Genomic DNA, 14,358 nt, shown 5'->3' on the forward strand with positions numbered 1-14,358 from the left:
TCTGGCTTTCTTAACTGAGGGCATCGAGGTGGGAAGGAGTGAGAGAGACATTTACGATGTCTTCAGAATCCACGTGGGCAGTGGATATATGAGTCTGAAGCTCAGAACTGAGAGCTGGGCCAGGGGTAATAAATTCACAAATTGAAAAATAAAGCAGAGAGAAGAGATGAGGTGATGTGGGAGAGTGCACACAGAGAGAAGAGGAGCTGATGCGAGCCCTGGGAAGCTCCAGCATTTGGGCCCAGTAGTAGAGAAGTCGTAACCAGAGAATGAGATTGAGGGGAAATATCCAGGGAGACTGAAGGAAGCAGGGACAGCGTGCTGTCACAGGAGCTAAGATGGGAGGTAGGAAAAGAGAGAGATGCTAAGAAGGGATCAGATGCCATTTGGATATATATCTTCTTAACCAGAAATGTATAAAACTTAGTCTCCTGAAAGGCACAGAAATAGCCTTGAAAAAAATAGAAAGACAGCTTTTGTTCTTGGATAGAACAACTCAACGTCATAGATACATTTAATTAATTTAACACAGGAACCCAACAGAAATACCAGAAGGATTTGTTTGTTTTGTGATTGTTTTTTCCTGGAACTATGTAAATTGATTATGAAAAGTTTATGTGGAAAAATAAACATGCAGAAATAGCTAGAAAGAACTATAAAAAAGAAAAGATACTAAAATATGTTTGTAACATCTATAATTAAAACCATGTGGTACTGATGCACAGAGGGACAGACGGTGCAGTGAAAGAGACCAGGAAGCCTAGAAGTGAACTGAGTACATAGGAAATTTATTATATGATAAAAATGACATAATAAATCACAGGGAGAAAAACGGACTTTTTAGTAAGCAGTGTTGGGAATAGCCTTTTATCAAAAGGTAAAATGGGATCCATACTTCATTCCATATACCAAAATAAACTCCAAAGGGATCAGAGATAAAAGTAAAAAATAAAAACATATATGTACTGGAAGAACACACAGGTAAATTACTCTTTAACCTGAGTGTGAACAAGGTTTTTCTCACTGACTGAAACTCAGATGCAATATGTAAGTAATGGTACTAAATTTGACTACATGTATTGAACGCGTTTGCCCCTGGGAGAAGGGGGGGGAATCACTGTGATAGGTAACCTTCCAAGCTAGTCCCGAGATACCCACCTCCTGGTATTCAGCCTGTGTACTTCCCTGCCCCAAGCGCGGCCTGGGCCTGGTGATTTACTTCTAGCAAAATGGAATCTGGCCAAAGTGATAGGATGTCAGTTGTGAGATTAGGCTGCAAAAGGCTGTGATGCTGTGACTTCATCTTGCTCGCATTCACTCTCTGTGAGGCTGGTGTGTGGCAAGTGCCCCGTGTGAGGCCCACATGGCAGGGGACTGTTGGCTGCTTGTGCATAGAAACACAGTTGGGTTTTGTGTATTCTCCTTACAGGCAGAATACTGCTTAGTTTTGTTTTAGTGATAATCACTTATCGGCTTGATTTCCCTTGAAGTGAGTCTGTTGTTTGTAAGTAACGTTAGTTTTGTTCTTTCCCCAATCACTTACCAGTTTGTTTATTGATCTCGCTGTGCTGGCTACAGAACCCATAACAGGCATCCTTGTCTTGTTCCTGTTTGTAAAGAGAACAGTTCCAAAGTTGCCCCTTTACAAATGATATTTGCTGTAAGTTTTTGGTAAATAGCCTTCATTAGATTAAGAAAGTACTCTTCTAGCCCTAGGTTAGTAAGGCTTGTTATCATGAAGGAATGTTGTATGTTATTGAAGGTTTTTTCCATGTCTCTTATCAGGCTATTAAATTTATTTCTGTTCATAGTTTGCTAAGAGGTTCTTTTTTCTTTTTATGAAGCATCTTGAATTTTATGGAATGGTTTTTCTGCATCTATTGAGATCATCTGATTTTTCTCCCTTAATCTGTGCCTTGTTTTTTCTTCACCCAGGTACAAGATGATCTCTGAATTCACCTGGCCCAACCATGACCTCCCTTCAGACAAAGAGGCTGTCAAGAAATTGATTGAACAATGTGGTTTTCAGGACGATGTAGCTTATGGAAGGACCAAAATTTTCATTCGCACACCGCGAACATTGTTTACCTTGGAAGAACTCCGTGCCCAGATGCTCGTAAGGATTGTCCTCTTTCTGCAAAAGGTAATTTTATATTTTACAGATATGGAGAAGGCCTTGTTTTAATGTTCTTAAATATCTGTGGAACATTTTCTTCAATTCAAGAAATGTTCGTGATGGTGTTTTCTTTTGTGTCTGCGTGTATCTCGGTATGTTCTCTGCTGCCGTCGCCCATGGAAAACTTACTTGGCTGTCAGAGCTCACACTCATTTTATCCTCCAAACTTGGAAGACCTTTGTCTTCTAGTATCTAAAGGTGGAGCAATGTCTGAAACAGCCTGTTTTTTGTCTCTTGTAGTTCATTGAGTTTCCCTCAGCTTAACTGTGTAAAGGACTTTTTTTTTTTATCTTGTAATTCGAAAGCTTTGCCAACGTGTTTGAAAAACCTCCCTCACCCACCATCACCCGCCGCCCACGCTCGGCTGCGGTGTGGAGTGCGGACTCGGCGATGCTCGTTAGATCACGGTTCCCGTGATCGTTGGTCTGTGCGGGGCCCCTTCTCATTTCACTCTCTCGCTCACACATTGCTTGTTATTCCCCATACCCATTCCATACGTTCCTTACGAAGCGTTTCATGTAAAATACTAGATGCGTAAATGAAAGGAAATCATGAGCCTCTGCGAGAAGGTCCTTGGGACATATACCGGGAGAAGGGTGGCTGGGCCATTAGGTGCGTGCAGACCTGATTGGTAAAAGTGTTGCCAGGTTCCTCTCCAAGACGACCCTGCCAGTCTGCTCCACCGCCGGTCCTGTACGGGTTGCCATGTGCCTACATCCCTGTGGTACCATCCAGCCGCCCCTACATTTTGCCAGACTAATAGGTGTGATACCTCGTTGTTTTACTTTTTATTTCTCTGATTACCATTGAATTTGAACATCTCATTAAATACTTGTTTGCTTTTGGGGTTTTCCTGTAAACTGCTTGTTCATATCCTTTGTGTTTCTTCTGGAGTTGGTATCATTTTCTTGTTGATCATCAGGAGTTACTTGACTATTTGATACATAAATCTCATATTCATGTTAGGTGTTACAAATATATTCTTCTGTATGGATTCTAATGAATTTTATAATATGCATTGTTGAAGAGAATCCTTAATTTTGACATATTCAGATTCTTCAGTATTTCACCTGTGTTTTGTGCTTTGGAATTTTGTCTAAGAGGGCTTTCTTTGTCTCTTGGTCACAAAGATACTGTCCTGTATTTTCTTCATGAACCGCATATCTCTACCTTTTACATTTAGGTCTTTAATCCATTTATAATCCACCTGTGTATGTGGTTTTAGATAGAAACCTAGTTTCATTTTCTTCTATGTGGTGAACAGGTTTTCTCAATACCATCTACTAAGCAATCTATCCTTTACCCATTGATATTTTATTGTATATTAAATGTATATATTCTGAGTGCACACAGTTTTTATTGTAGTACGCCTTAGTATATGGTAAAAGAAGTCCATCTTCTCTACTCTTTTTTATTAAGGTTGATTAACCTATACATAGACTTTTATTCTGCAATATAAATTTTAATGTGTGTTTATTGTGTTCATTAAATTCAACAATTCTTTTTTATTAGGACTGCATTGAATTTATAGATTAATTGGAAAGGATTGACATTTTTACAATATTGAGTCATCTTAAGACTATAGAATAGGCTTATATAATTCATTTCTCTATTTGACCTTTAGACTTAGAGATGCCTTATGAATTCATAGTTAATTCCTGGATATATTGTTGTTTTTGTTACTGCTGTGAATTTTTTATGATATTTTGTACATGGCATTATTGATATAAAGAAATAATATTGGCTTGTATTGGTGTACCTGTACCTAGATGAAACCTTTGATTCTGTCATATGCAAATAATGGACATTTTCCCAGTTGCCGAGGTGTTTTTAAGAGTTGGTCTCTTTGATTTATTTTGCCTAGAATTCAGAAAAACTCCTGGAGTGAAATACTAAATTCTGTTGCATCTTGAAACTGTTTCCTTCTGTTACTTTTTTTTTTTTAATTGCTTTTACCGAGTTATGTTTTCTTTCTCAAGTTACTGCTAGTAAAATGGCAGGTTTGGTTCTCTGCTTTCTGTCACCAAAGTACATTATTTTTATGCACCTGTTGTTCAGTGCTTACCCAGGGATGCTTTTGTTGTTGTTCTGCAGATCTGATACTTTTTCTTCTTCATACCTACCCAGGAGATGAACTTGGGCTTAGGAGTTGGCCCTGAACTAGTGTGACTGCACCTCTCAGAGTGCTTGGGACAGCCCTGTCCTGTGACTGTTTCGTGTTGTAACCATCAGTAGTACCCCTTTCACTCTCAACGCTGTGCCAGTATGGATGACAAACCGCTCACTTTCTGTCTACTTCATGGCTGGTAGAACCCTCTTCTTAAATCTGTGGGGACAGTTCGTCATTTCACAGTTGTTAGCATCCCACAGACTTGAGTCTCTGCAGCTCTGCGAGCCCTCAACAGGCCCCGCTCCGCTCCCTCCCAGCCCCACAGGCAGCTCTTACGTCCAGTGGTAATTCCTAGTGTACATGCCTGTTAGGGCTCATCCTCTCTCGGTCCTCTCTACAGCACCCTGCTTGCTTTCTGGTGAGAAAAGGAATTCTAACGGCAAGGGGATGACTACTTCAAAAACCCTCACCCGTGCCCTTGCGTGAAGCTGTCCAGGTTTCTCTGGATGCAGGTCATGCATTTCTTAACCACAGGCAGTGGGTGCATTAAGGACCAGGGACCTTCCTCCCAACTCTCAGACAGACCATTCTGGGGATTGACATGCGATCTGACTGTGCTCTTTAGACCCTTCCACGGGCCATAAGATTAGTGGAAGTTTCTTTCAGCTCCTGGGAATGGTCATCAGTCACCTAACTTTCCACATGATGTTTTCACATTTTCTGTATCTTTATAGGAATCTAATGGAAAGTTAGGAGAGACAACATCAAGGATGCTATTTTAGCCCTGGCCAGTGTGGCTTGGTTGGGCATCATCCCAAACCCAAAGGTTGTGGGTTCGATTCCAGGTCAGGGCACATGCCTAGGTTGCGGGTTCGATCCTTGGTCTAGACACGTGCAGAAGGCAGCCAATCGATGTTTCTCACGTTGATGTTTCTCCCCCTCTCTCTTTCCCTCCCTCCTCCTCTATCTCACAAAAAAATATATTTTTAAGGATGCTATTTTAAATTAGAGTCTCCAACAATTGGTTTTTATTTCCTTTTTCAACTAAAAATAGGTTTTATTTTTTCTCTGATTATGTAAATAAAGTATGTGTATTGTAAAAACAAATTCAAACCATACAGAAAAGTATAAGGAAAACTAGAAAATCACCTAAACCCTTATGATATCTTTCTGTGTATATATCTAAGCATGTATGCTATGATATAAATGAGATCATAGCTCAGGTGATGTTTTTTATACTCACCTTTATCTTTTTCTACACTATTTTATTACTTTCTTCCCCACATTCACCCTCTCTGCCCACACCTCTTATCTCCTGTGTCAAGGGTCCCCAGGACCACTCCCAATTACATCAATTCACTAGAAGCATTCACAGGATTCAGCATATAGTTATACTCTCGAGTCAACTTGATTACACACAAGGATGCAAAGCAGAATCAGCAAAGGGGGAAGGCACATGGGGGAAGGTCCAGAGGAAGCCGGAGACAGGCTCCCAAGAGTCCTCTCCCAGGGAAGTTGCACAGGACATGCTGAATTCCTCCGGCAGTCGGTGTGGCAGCACATGTGCCAAGTGTGATCTACTGGGAATCTCCCTGGAGCCTCAGTGCCCAAAGTTTTATTGGGGACTGGTCACGGAGGTGCCTCTGCCTAGCCTGTACCAAAATTCCAGACTCCCAGAAGGAATTCAGGTATTCAGCATAAACCACATTGTTTGTACAAGCAGTTTAAGCACATTAAACCACCATTATTTAGAGAAAGTTTTCTATCAGTGTGGGAAACTGCTTACCAGCCAATTCCCAGACACCAGTCAAGGGCCAGCCGACCTTGAGAGCCGGCCTGAGGATCGCAGGCTCAGGCCTGCTGTGTTAGCTCTTTCCTGGGCACCCCACGCAGCCTTCCCATCATGTCAGTAGACTGCCTTCTACCCAGAGCCTTCCATGTGCACCCTCACTTCTGTGCCCTGCATTCCTAGGAGCAACATCATTGGTTAAAAGGTATATATGTTTGTAATCATAATAGATATTAACGATTCACATTTCTGCCCACAATGTAAGTGAACTCTTTTCCCTACATTTTATTTGTCACAATGCAATTCATTCCTCTAAGAATAATCAGTTTTGGAGGTTCTGGTTTTAGTAAACATCCCTGATTCTGCCTCTTCCAACTTTTCATTGAATCTTTAATAGGGCACAGAAAATGAATGACTAGACACTGAAGCCCACGTTCTCCCATGTTAAAACCTATTATGATGTAATAAACACAGTATGATACTGGCATAGGATTGACTGTGGAATGGAACAGTGAGTACTGAAACAGATTCAAGTATATGTGGGAATTTAATGGTAGACAAAGGCAGAATTTCAATTTGGTGAGGAAAAAAACAAGGATTTTTTGTTAAACAGCATTAGAACAGCTGGTTATTTACCTAGATTGAAGCATTTATTTTAAAATACTTTGTTGGACCCCTATATCATACCATGTACAAAAATGAGTCCCAGAGCTATAAATTTTTTGAAGAAGCCCAAAAGCTGTAAAGAAAAAAGATACAACACATTTCATTATATTAAGTGAAAAACTTCACATTGAAGAGTGTATCACGAACAGAGTCAAGTGACAAATGATAGCCTGGGAAAATAATTGCAATCCATAAAGTTAATACATATTATATGTAGGTAGCTCCTACAGAGTCGTAAGAAAAAGACAAACAATCCAACAGAAAAAAAATGGGCCAACGATATGAAAAAAAAGTAACAGAAGAGGCGATCCGAAAGACCAATACACACACCCTCACTGGTAGTCACAGATGCGCACTTAAAAGACTTAATAAATAGGCACATCTAAGATTTTCTATATGCATCATCAAATGGCTCCCAGAAAGGTTATACCAATTTATGCTCCCCCCAACTAATGCAGGAAAGATCTTATCTCACTGGAGCGCCAGATATTGTCATTCTTATAAACACCCTTTCTGAATGACCTAAAGCCTGAATGTTTTGCCTGGACATTGAAAAAGCATGTTACAAAAAGCCGAGTTGAGTTCTATAAACCTTTGCATCATCAGAAGAAAGGAATCGATGTCGCTAAGTTCGCCCATCTCTTCCTTCTGTCATGTACCATTGCCTCACTTACCCACATACCCTCTACATTTGAGTTCGTGTGTGTGTTCTTTACATCACACTTGAATGGAGATCAAATGAGATGGTCTTTCTAGACAGCACTAAATAAACTGTTTGAAGTTTTTAGAATTACAGTTGAAGCTGAGCGCTCAGTCAAGTGAGTTCAGCAGCAAACCCATGGGGCTGAGTTGAAGTACGATGATTGCTGTGTTGTACGGCCAGTCTGTCCTGGGTAATTCTGTTGCTTTAGCTTATTTTCTTCTTCAACCTGGAGCTTTCTGGTTTTGGATTTATCGTCATTCATCTTCTATGTGTCATTATCATTAAGTCCCAGAAAATAGGATACTTTTTTATTGTGTGTCTGGGGAAATCCTGGAAGAAGTCCATAGTTCTGACCGTTAATGAAAACACTGCACCAAATGCATTAGAAAGAGTCAGGATTCTGTGATATTTTGTACCTATTTAGTTTAAAGTATTTTGTTGTCTTGGAAGAGGAATGGGGTATGGGACCCCTCTAAAAGCTCCTTTATTTTCCTGGTGCATGTGTAGTTCTAAATTTATGCTCTCATTCTAGGAAATCATAGGTCAAGATCAAAATTGTTATATAAGGTGAATTGAAGATGAATTTTCAAAGAAAGATGGAAAAGTGTTGGGGAAGTTTATCTTTTTTTGTTCCTATTAACAACAAATTTGGAATAATTTGATGGATTTGAAGAGTGGCTTTCTTGACTCACCTGTAAAACAAATACATGCTTTTGTGAACTGTGTCTTTATTTGCGGGGGAATTAGTTCTTTCCGATGTCATCTTGTAGTTGATTATGTACAGAAATCTTAATTGGTCACCATGTCATATACAAGGGGGGGACCCAGAAAACAGAATTTATTTATAAAAAATTGTGTATTTGTTCTTACATGTTTAAATTTCAATCACCTTTAAAGTACTCTTTATTTGATACAATACACCTATCAAGACATTTTCAAAACAGTGTTTGAACTTATTGATTTTGATGCCTTTTAGTGCTTCTTCCTTTTTTTTTTTTTTTAATTTGTTTCACCTCTTCCACATCAGCAAAATGTGTTCCTTTAAGGACTCTTTTTCATCCAGGGAAACAAAGAAAAAGTCATTTGGAGTACAATCAAGTAGATAGGGAGGGTGGGACATGGGGGCCATGCTGTTTTTGGTCAGAAACTGCTGAACCTTCAGCACAGTGTGGGCAGGTGTGCTGGTAAATGGGCAAACTCATTGAAAGAGTCTTCAAAAGAAATTCACTGAAACCAAACTCAGCCTCTCACAACAATGCCAGCTGGTACACTGATCCAGATGGGTTCCTCAAATACCTAGCTGTGAAATCTGTACTACAAAGGGCCCACCCTCCAGAAGATAATTCCAGGGCTTTTTGGGTCCCCTCTGTATTTGGATCATGTAAGACTGCACAACTTGGATCCCAGCTCTAGGGATGGAATTATCCTTTATTCTGTGCCCAATGTAGATATGAGGTCAAGGCCCTTTCTGTGCTCAGACCAGAGACTACTAAGCATAAGACATTCTTTCTCCTCAAAAGGCTCTAATCATCTTCCTCCAGGCAACTTGTGGGCACTCTGAGGTCACAGTTATAGCACATGTATGCCACAGCAGCAAGAGCTGCCAGACCTTTGGAAATTTAAATCATGCTCCACACCATGCCATGAGTTTTCTGGTTTTTCTTTCAGTCCTCAACGTGACTCACAGCTTATAAGACCCCTGACAACACAGTGAGCTATGGGTCCCATACTCAGGCATGAATTTAAAGTCAGTTGGCCATCTTCTATTGCATTATGTGACACTACAGATATTTACATAGGAACTAATAGAAGCCTCGTGCTGGAACTGTTCTGATCCACGGGCCTCCTAGGGTCAGTTGGCTCCCGGAATTATATTTTTGCTTGTCTGATGGCTTCCTGGTTAGAGGGCAGTAGTGGCTTGGCTATTCGGTTCTAGCAAACTTAGAGCAGTCTCCAAAGCAGGCTGGGGAGAACAGAGGAGCAAGCGGACACGAGCAGGGGGAGAGCTGTGAACGGGAGAAGAGGCGATGTAAAGCTGAGCAGGCAGGAAGAGACCGCAAGCTTGTGAAGTAAAACCCACAGAATATGGGCTGAATTTGTATGCGATTGTTGTTTCTAATTTTATGTGGATTCAAGATTGGATCGTAGGGTAGTTAATGATCTTTTCTCTTTTAATTCAAAATAATAAACTGTAAGCATTCCACTAGCAAGCTGATTTTGTGAGAATATTATTCAAAAAATAGGGCTGCCCGATTTTATCAGTAAGTCAGCAGTGATTTTTAAAGTCACCACGTGTAATGTTGGATAAAAAAAATTAATGGAAGCATGTAAGATCCAGTGTCCTGAGATGGCTCAGGGGAGATTTTGTTTCTGCTCCTGTACCAGGATTAGCTATATTTCCGGGCCACTGGCCCCAAGCTGGCAGTCCCGTTATAGAGGGGTCACAGTACTGCAAAGCCTGCTGGTGAAATTTCCTGGCGTGGTGATACGTTCCTGAATTTAATGGGAATGCTTCCTGTGGTGTCTGTTTGTGCATGATACTGGCTGAGATAGATACATTTCCTCATGTTAAGGAGATACCCATCTATTCCAGTTAACAGTACTTTTAAAATCAGGAGTAGATGTTGAGCTAAATTGAATTACTTCTTAGCAGGTGTCAAGATGTGCAGGTAATTTCTTTTTTCTCTTTTGAGCTATCAATACAGAGATTTCTAATCAATTTAGTATCAATCTTATGTTTGCCTCAGCAAAATAGCATGGACCCTTTTCCTTCCATTTACATATTTTGGAATAATCTCACTAGCATGGGAGTTGATCTGTTCAGGTTGAATTCCTCTGTGAAAACATCTGAGAGGAGGCGTTTGCTAGAGCATTCGTCTTCAGAAACTTTCTCTAGTTCTTTATAATAATTGGTCTGTTTTTATTTTGTACCTTTTGTAGGACTAGGTTTGGTAATTTATATACTTGTAGAAAGTCATCCAAGTTCTCAATTTTAATTGAATAGAATTGAACAGAGTAATCACATATGTTTCTTTTCATTTCCTTTGTATCTTTAGTCTTTCCTTCTTATCATTTTTTATTTTGTATATTTGATTTGTCCTCACTCTTTTTTATCAACTTTACTTAGATGCACACTTTTTACTGTTTTTCTCAAAGAACCAGCTCTCTAATGTGTTTATCAATTCCACCGTTTTTATTTCTAATTTATTAATTTTGCTTTTTACCTTCAGCAATTTCTTCTTTTTGGAATACAAAGAGCAGAAGCAAGCAGGAGATAATCTTTCTCCAACTTCTGGAGTAGGGCACTTTATGTATTTTTTTTCTTTTAAATTTATTAGTAATGGACTATAAAATTTGTCCTGAGAATTACTTTTGCTGTATCTATAAGATCTAATGCATTTAATTATTTTTTTATGCTTAAATTTTTTTTCCCAAAATGTTGTTTAAACGTTTTTAAAAAATCATTTCCAGGTGATCTATGTTTTGTGTGTATGTTTTATTTTATTTTTTAATTTTGTTATTAATTTTTAGTTTATTGCATTATGATCATTACTTCTGCTTTCTGGAATTTATAAAATTTTGAGATTATGGTATAAGTCATTTTTTAGTATATCTTGAAACAAGGTGTATTATCTTTTTCTTTGTCTTGATTTTTTTATTATACAAAGCTTTAAATATTTACAAAAGTGGCAAGAGTCCCCACGTCCTCATGTTTCAGCTTCAAAAATTATCAACATTTTGCCAAGTCTTTATCTACTTCTCACTTCATGCTTTTATGTGTTTGTTCTGTTCAGTTTGTTCTGTTTTAAAAAGGAATCCCAGATATATTATCATTTTACCCTCACCTACCAGCATACTCTCTACAGATAAGGGCTTTAATATTTTATTTACATACCATAAGAAGTAAATAATAATGCCTTACCGTTACCTGATATGTAGTTTGTGTTCCTTATTCCCGGTTGACTTAGAAATGTCATCCCACAGATCGCCAGGGGTGGCGCTCCTATCACCTATGGAGCCAAGGCACCTTGGAGAACGGACACGCTAGTCTTTGCCATATTAATTACAATTCTCAATGACATACCATTTTATCATTAAAAAATGTATTTTAAAGGTGGCTTTTGTATCACAGGGACTGCCCTGGTTGGTTTGCTTAATTAAGTTAATGTTATTTGTATGTTCTTGTATTTATTCATTAAATTTTCATTTTATGTTCTTATTGTTGGGTGATATTATAGTCCCAATCACAAGGAGGATTAAAAGTGGCTCCTTAAGACATAAATATATTGTGAAACAGTAAATTCTAAACCTGAGAATAATATTATAACTATTAATTATAAGATATCTCAAAGGTTAATATCGACCTGAGTATAGTAATTTTATAAACCAGCCAAAGAAAACATGTGAATAGAATCATTATCGGAAAATTTGATTTTATTGGTTCGGTTATGCCTTGGCCTCTACTTCCTGATGTACTGTTGATTGTGAAACTTTGTCAAGTAGAATCATGAAACCAGGGGCTGTCGCCTCATTTTCAAACAAAGCTCACTGACTTCTTCGTGAAACCAATCAAGTGTTCTATTTCTTAGACTAAAAGCAAAATAATTAACTTTCGTATAAATAACTTACTTTTGCCCTTAAAATAAAACAAACAAATACTTCTTTTTACCGAATGAGAGGCACTACTCTGGGCACTTTATGCATATTAACTAACCCTGTACAAGAGCCTAGAGAATGAGTGTCTGTTACTACATCCATTTAATAGGGAAGGAAGTGGCCGAGTAATTTGCCAGAGGCCACATAGGCGTCAGCAGTCCAGACTTTTGCACACACTCTTTTAACCGCTACTCACTTATACCACAGTAACATCCCTCCGAGTCCACTCCTTATAGGAAAAACAGCTACGACTCACATTATTGAAGAAAAGTTTATAAAACCAGCTGCCGAGGTAATGGTGGCATCATGCTCAGAGCGAAAAAAGAATGAGATTTGGCAAAATTCCTTTATTAAATGACCTTGGTAGACATCTCATGATGTCTGAATCATTTACTATTGACTATGTAAACTAATATATTTTTACTAAATTGAAAGGAAACTCATGTTGAAAATATGAATCAGCTCTTCTCATGTGTATAGAAGTGAAAAGTGATCAATGGCTTTTTTGCTGCAAATACATGCATCAGGGGGAGAGATGGTTAGTTGTTTTGGTCCGAGTGGGAAGGTGTGTTGGGATGACTACTGGCAAAGCAGAAGCTGGATCCCAGGAAGGGCTGGCAGCGTGGCTGTGTGATAAGGGAGGTGCCCCCAGTGCTACTCGTTGCTTTATTCATGAGTAGTATTTATGGTCAAACGTATGCTGCTTGACCTCTACTACATGTTGAAAGAGATCAAGAAAAATGTGCCCATGATCAAATGGTGGCCATTGACTGTACATCTTCCCAGTGTGCTGTGAGGAGGAACCAGGAGCAAGTGCACTAGGCGCCGTGCAGGAGAAGGGGGCTCCTGCGCATGCGTCAATGAGTCATAACCTCAGTACTGACTGCATGGGGACATAAAAATGAACAGGACAAGATCCACCCAGAAGCTGGCAGCCCAGTCTGCGGGGAGGTGTGTGAGCACTCAGGCTGTGAGACACAGTAGGTGCGGTGGTCTCAGGTAATGACAGCCAGGAGGGCTCAGGGAAGAGGCACCTGTTCCTCACTGGGGAGAGAAGGCTTTCTGGAAGGAGAGGTGCCAGAACATTTGAGAACCACTCTGTTAGATTCACGTTTTACTTGAAAATACTATTCCAGGGAGGGTCGATGTTAATCAGTGTTTCATAAACCGTTTACACAGGTTGAGTTCATTAGAGCCTAATCACTGGTGTCATAGAGGGTTAATTGTCACTACAGTTAGTGGGTAAAATAAACTTCCTAGACAGATACAGGAAACAGCCATTGTCCACAATAAACACAGACCAATTCTAGCCCATGGAATTACGAAATAGCCCTTTCGGTGTTACAGGCAAGTTCTTTGTCCTTCTTTGAAAACAGCCATATGGATAATTAGGAAGCAAACGTACATGGTGGCAGAGTAACATGACGACAGCATTAAATGTAGATTTAACTTGAATTTTATAGCAAGTACATAAATATTTACTCACCTTTCCATTATTTACCTAACAAGACGAAATGAGCTAGCTTAGGACTTGTCTCCTTACAGCACCCGAGTCCACCAGCTCCTGTCCTGTCCTGGTTCTGCCCAGAACTGCCCTTCAGGGCTGTCGACCTCTGATTTGATGATATATTTTTTTTTGTCATGACTCATAATACTGTTTCCACACTGTACTGTGCAAAGGCCTCTGCAGCTTGATTTTTTCACTCAGCGTGGTTCTAAATGTCCTCAGCACGTTTTTCACTTGGCCTGTTTTTAAATGTCCCTCAGTGTAGCTCTAGTTTATTTACTTTTACTTCTTTTTGCTCTTTCATTGTTAAAAAGTTACTACTTATTTTCCTGATAACAGTCACTTAGTTTTTCAATTCCTTTGTCATTTCATGTAATGCTACAATGGACATTTTCATATATGTTTCTTTGTCTACAAGTGTCTGTGGAGCAGCTATTCTCAGATCTTGAGGACCCCGAAGAGCTCACCTTTGAAAACTACAAAATTTAAGAATATAGAGAAAAATTATACACACACACAAGCACACATTCCATTACCTGCCAAAGTAATATCACCACCACATGTGAACACACAAGTGCGCACACACAAGCACACATTCTGTTAGCTGTCAAAATAATGAGGTCATCACATGTGAACACACAGACACAAGCACACATTCCATTAGTGGTCAGAGTAATGATGTGATACAGTCTCTGGGAAACTCCACTGGAGACTCGTCATAGGATGAGAATTACAAAGGCAAATAGCCCAC

The 14,358-nt window shown here is 39.4% G+C and overlaps 1 protein-coding gene across 1 annotated transcript in view; it reads left to right on the forward strand.

Annotated features, from left to right (window-relative positions):
- Positions 1-14,358, forward strand: part of MYO1D (myosin ID) — a 301,572-nt gene that overhangs the window by 131,998 nt on the left and 155,216 nt on the right. Inside the window, exon 16 of the mRNA XM_090257605.1 lies at positions 1,936-2,143. Within this exon, the coding sequence (XP_090113731.1) occupies positions 1,936-2,143 (208 nt within the window). The remainder of the gene's footprint in view (positions 1-1,935; positions 2,144-14,358) is intronic.

This window comes from Furipterus horrens, unplaced genomic scaffold (assembly GCF_987537825.1).
Source record: "Furipterus horrens unplaced genomic scaffold, mFurHor1.1.pri manual_scaffold_11, whole genome shotgun sequence".
Classification (NCBI taxonomy): Eukaryota; Metazoa; Chordata; class Mammalia; order Chiroptera; family Furipteridae; genus Furipterus; species Furipterus horrens.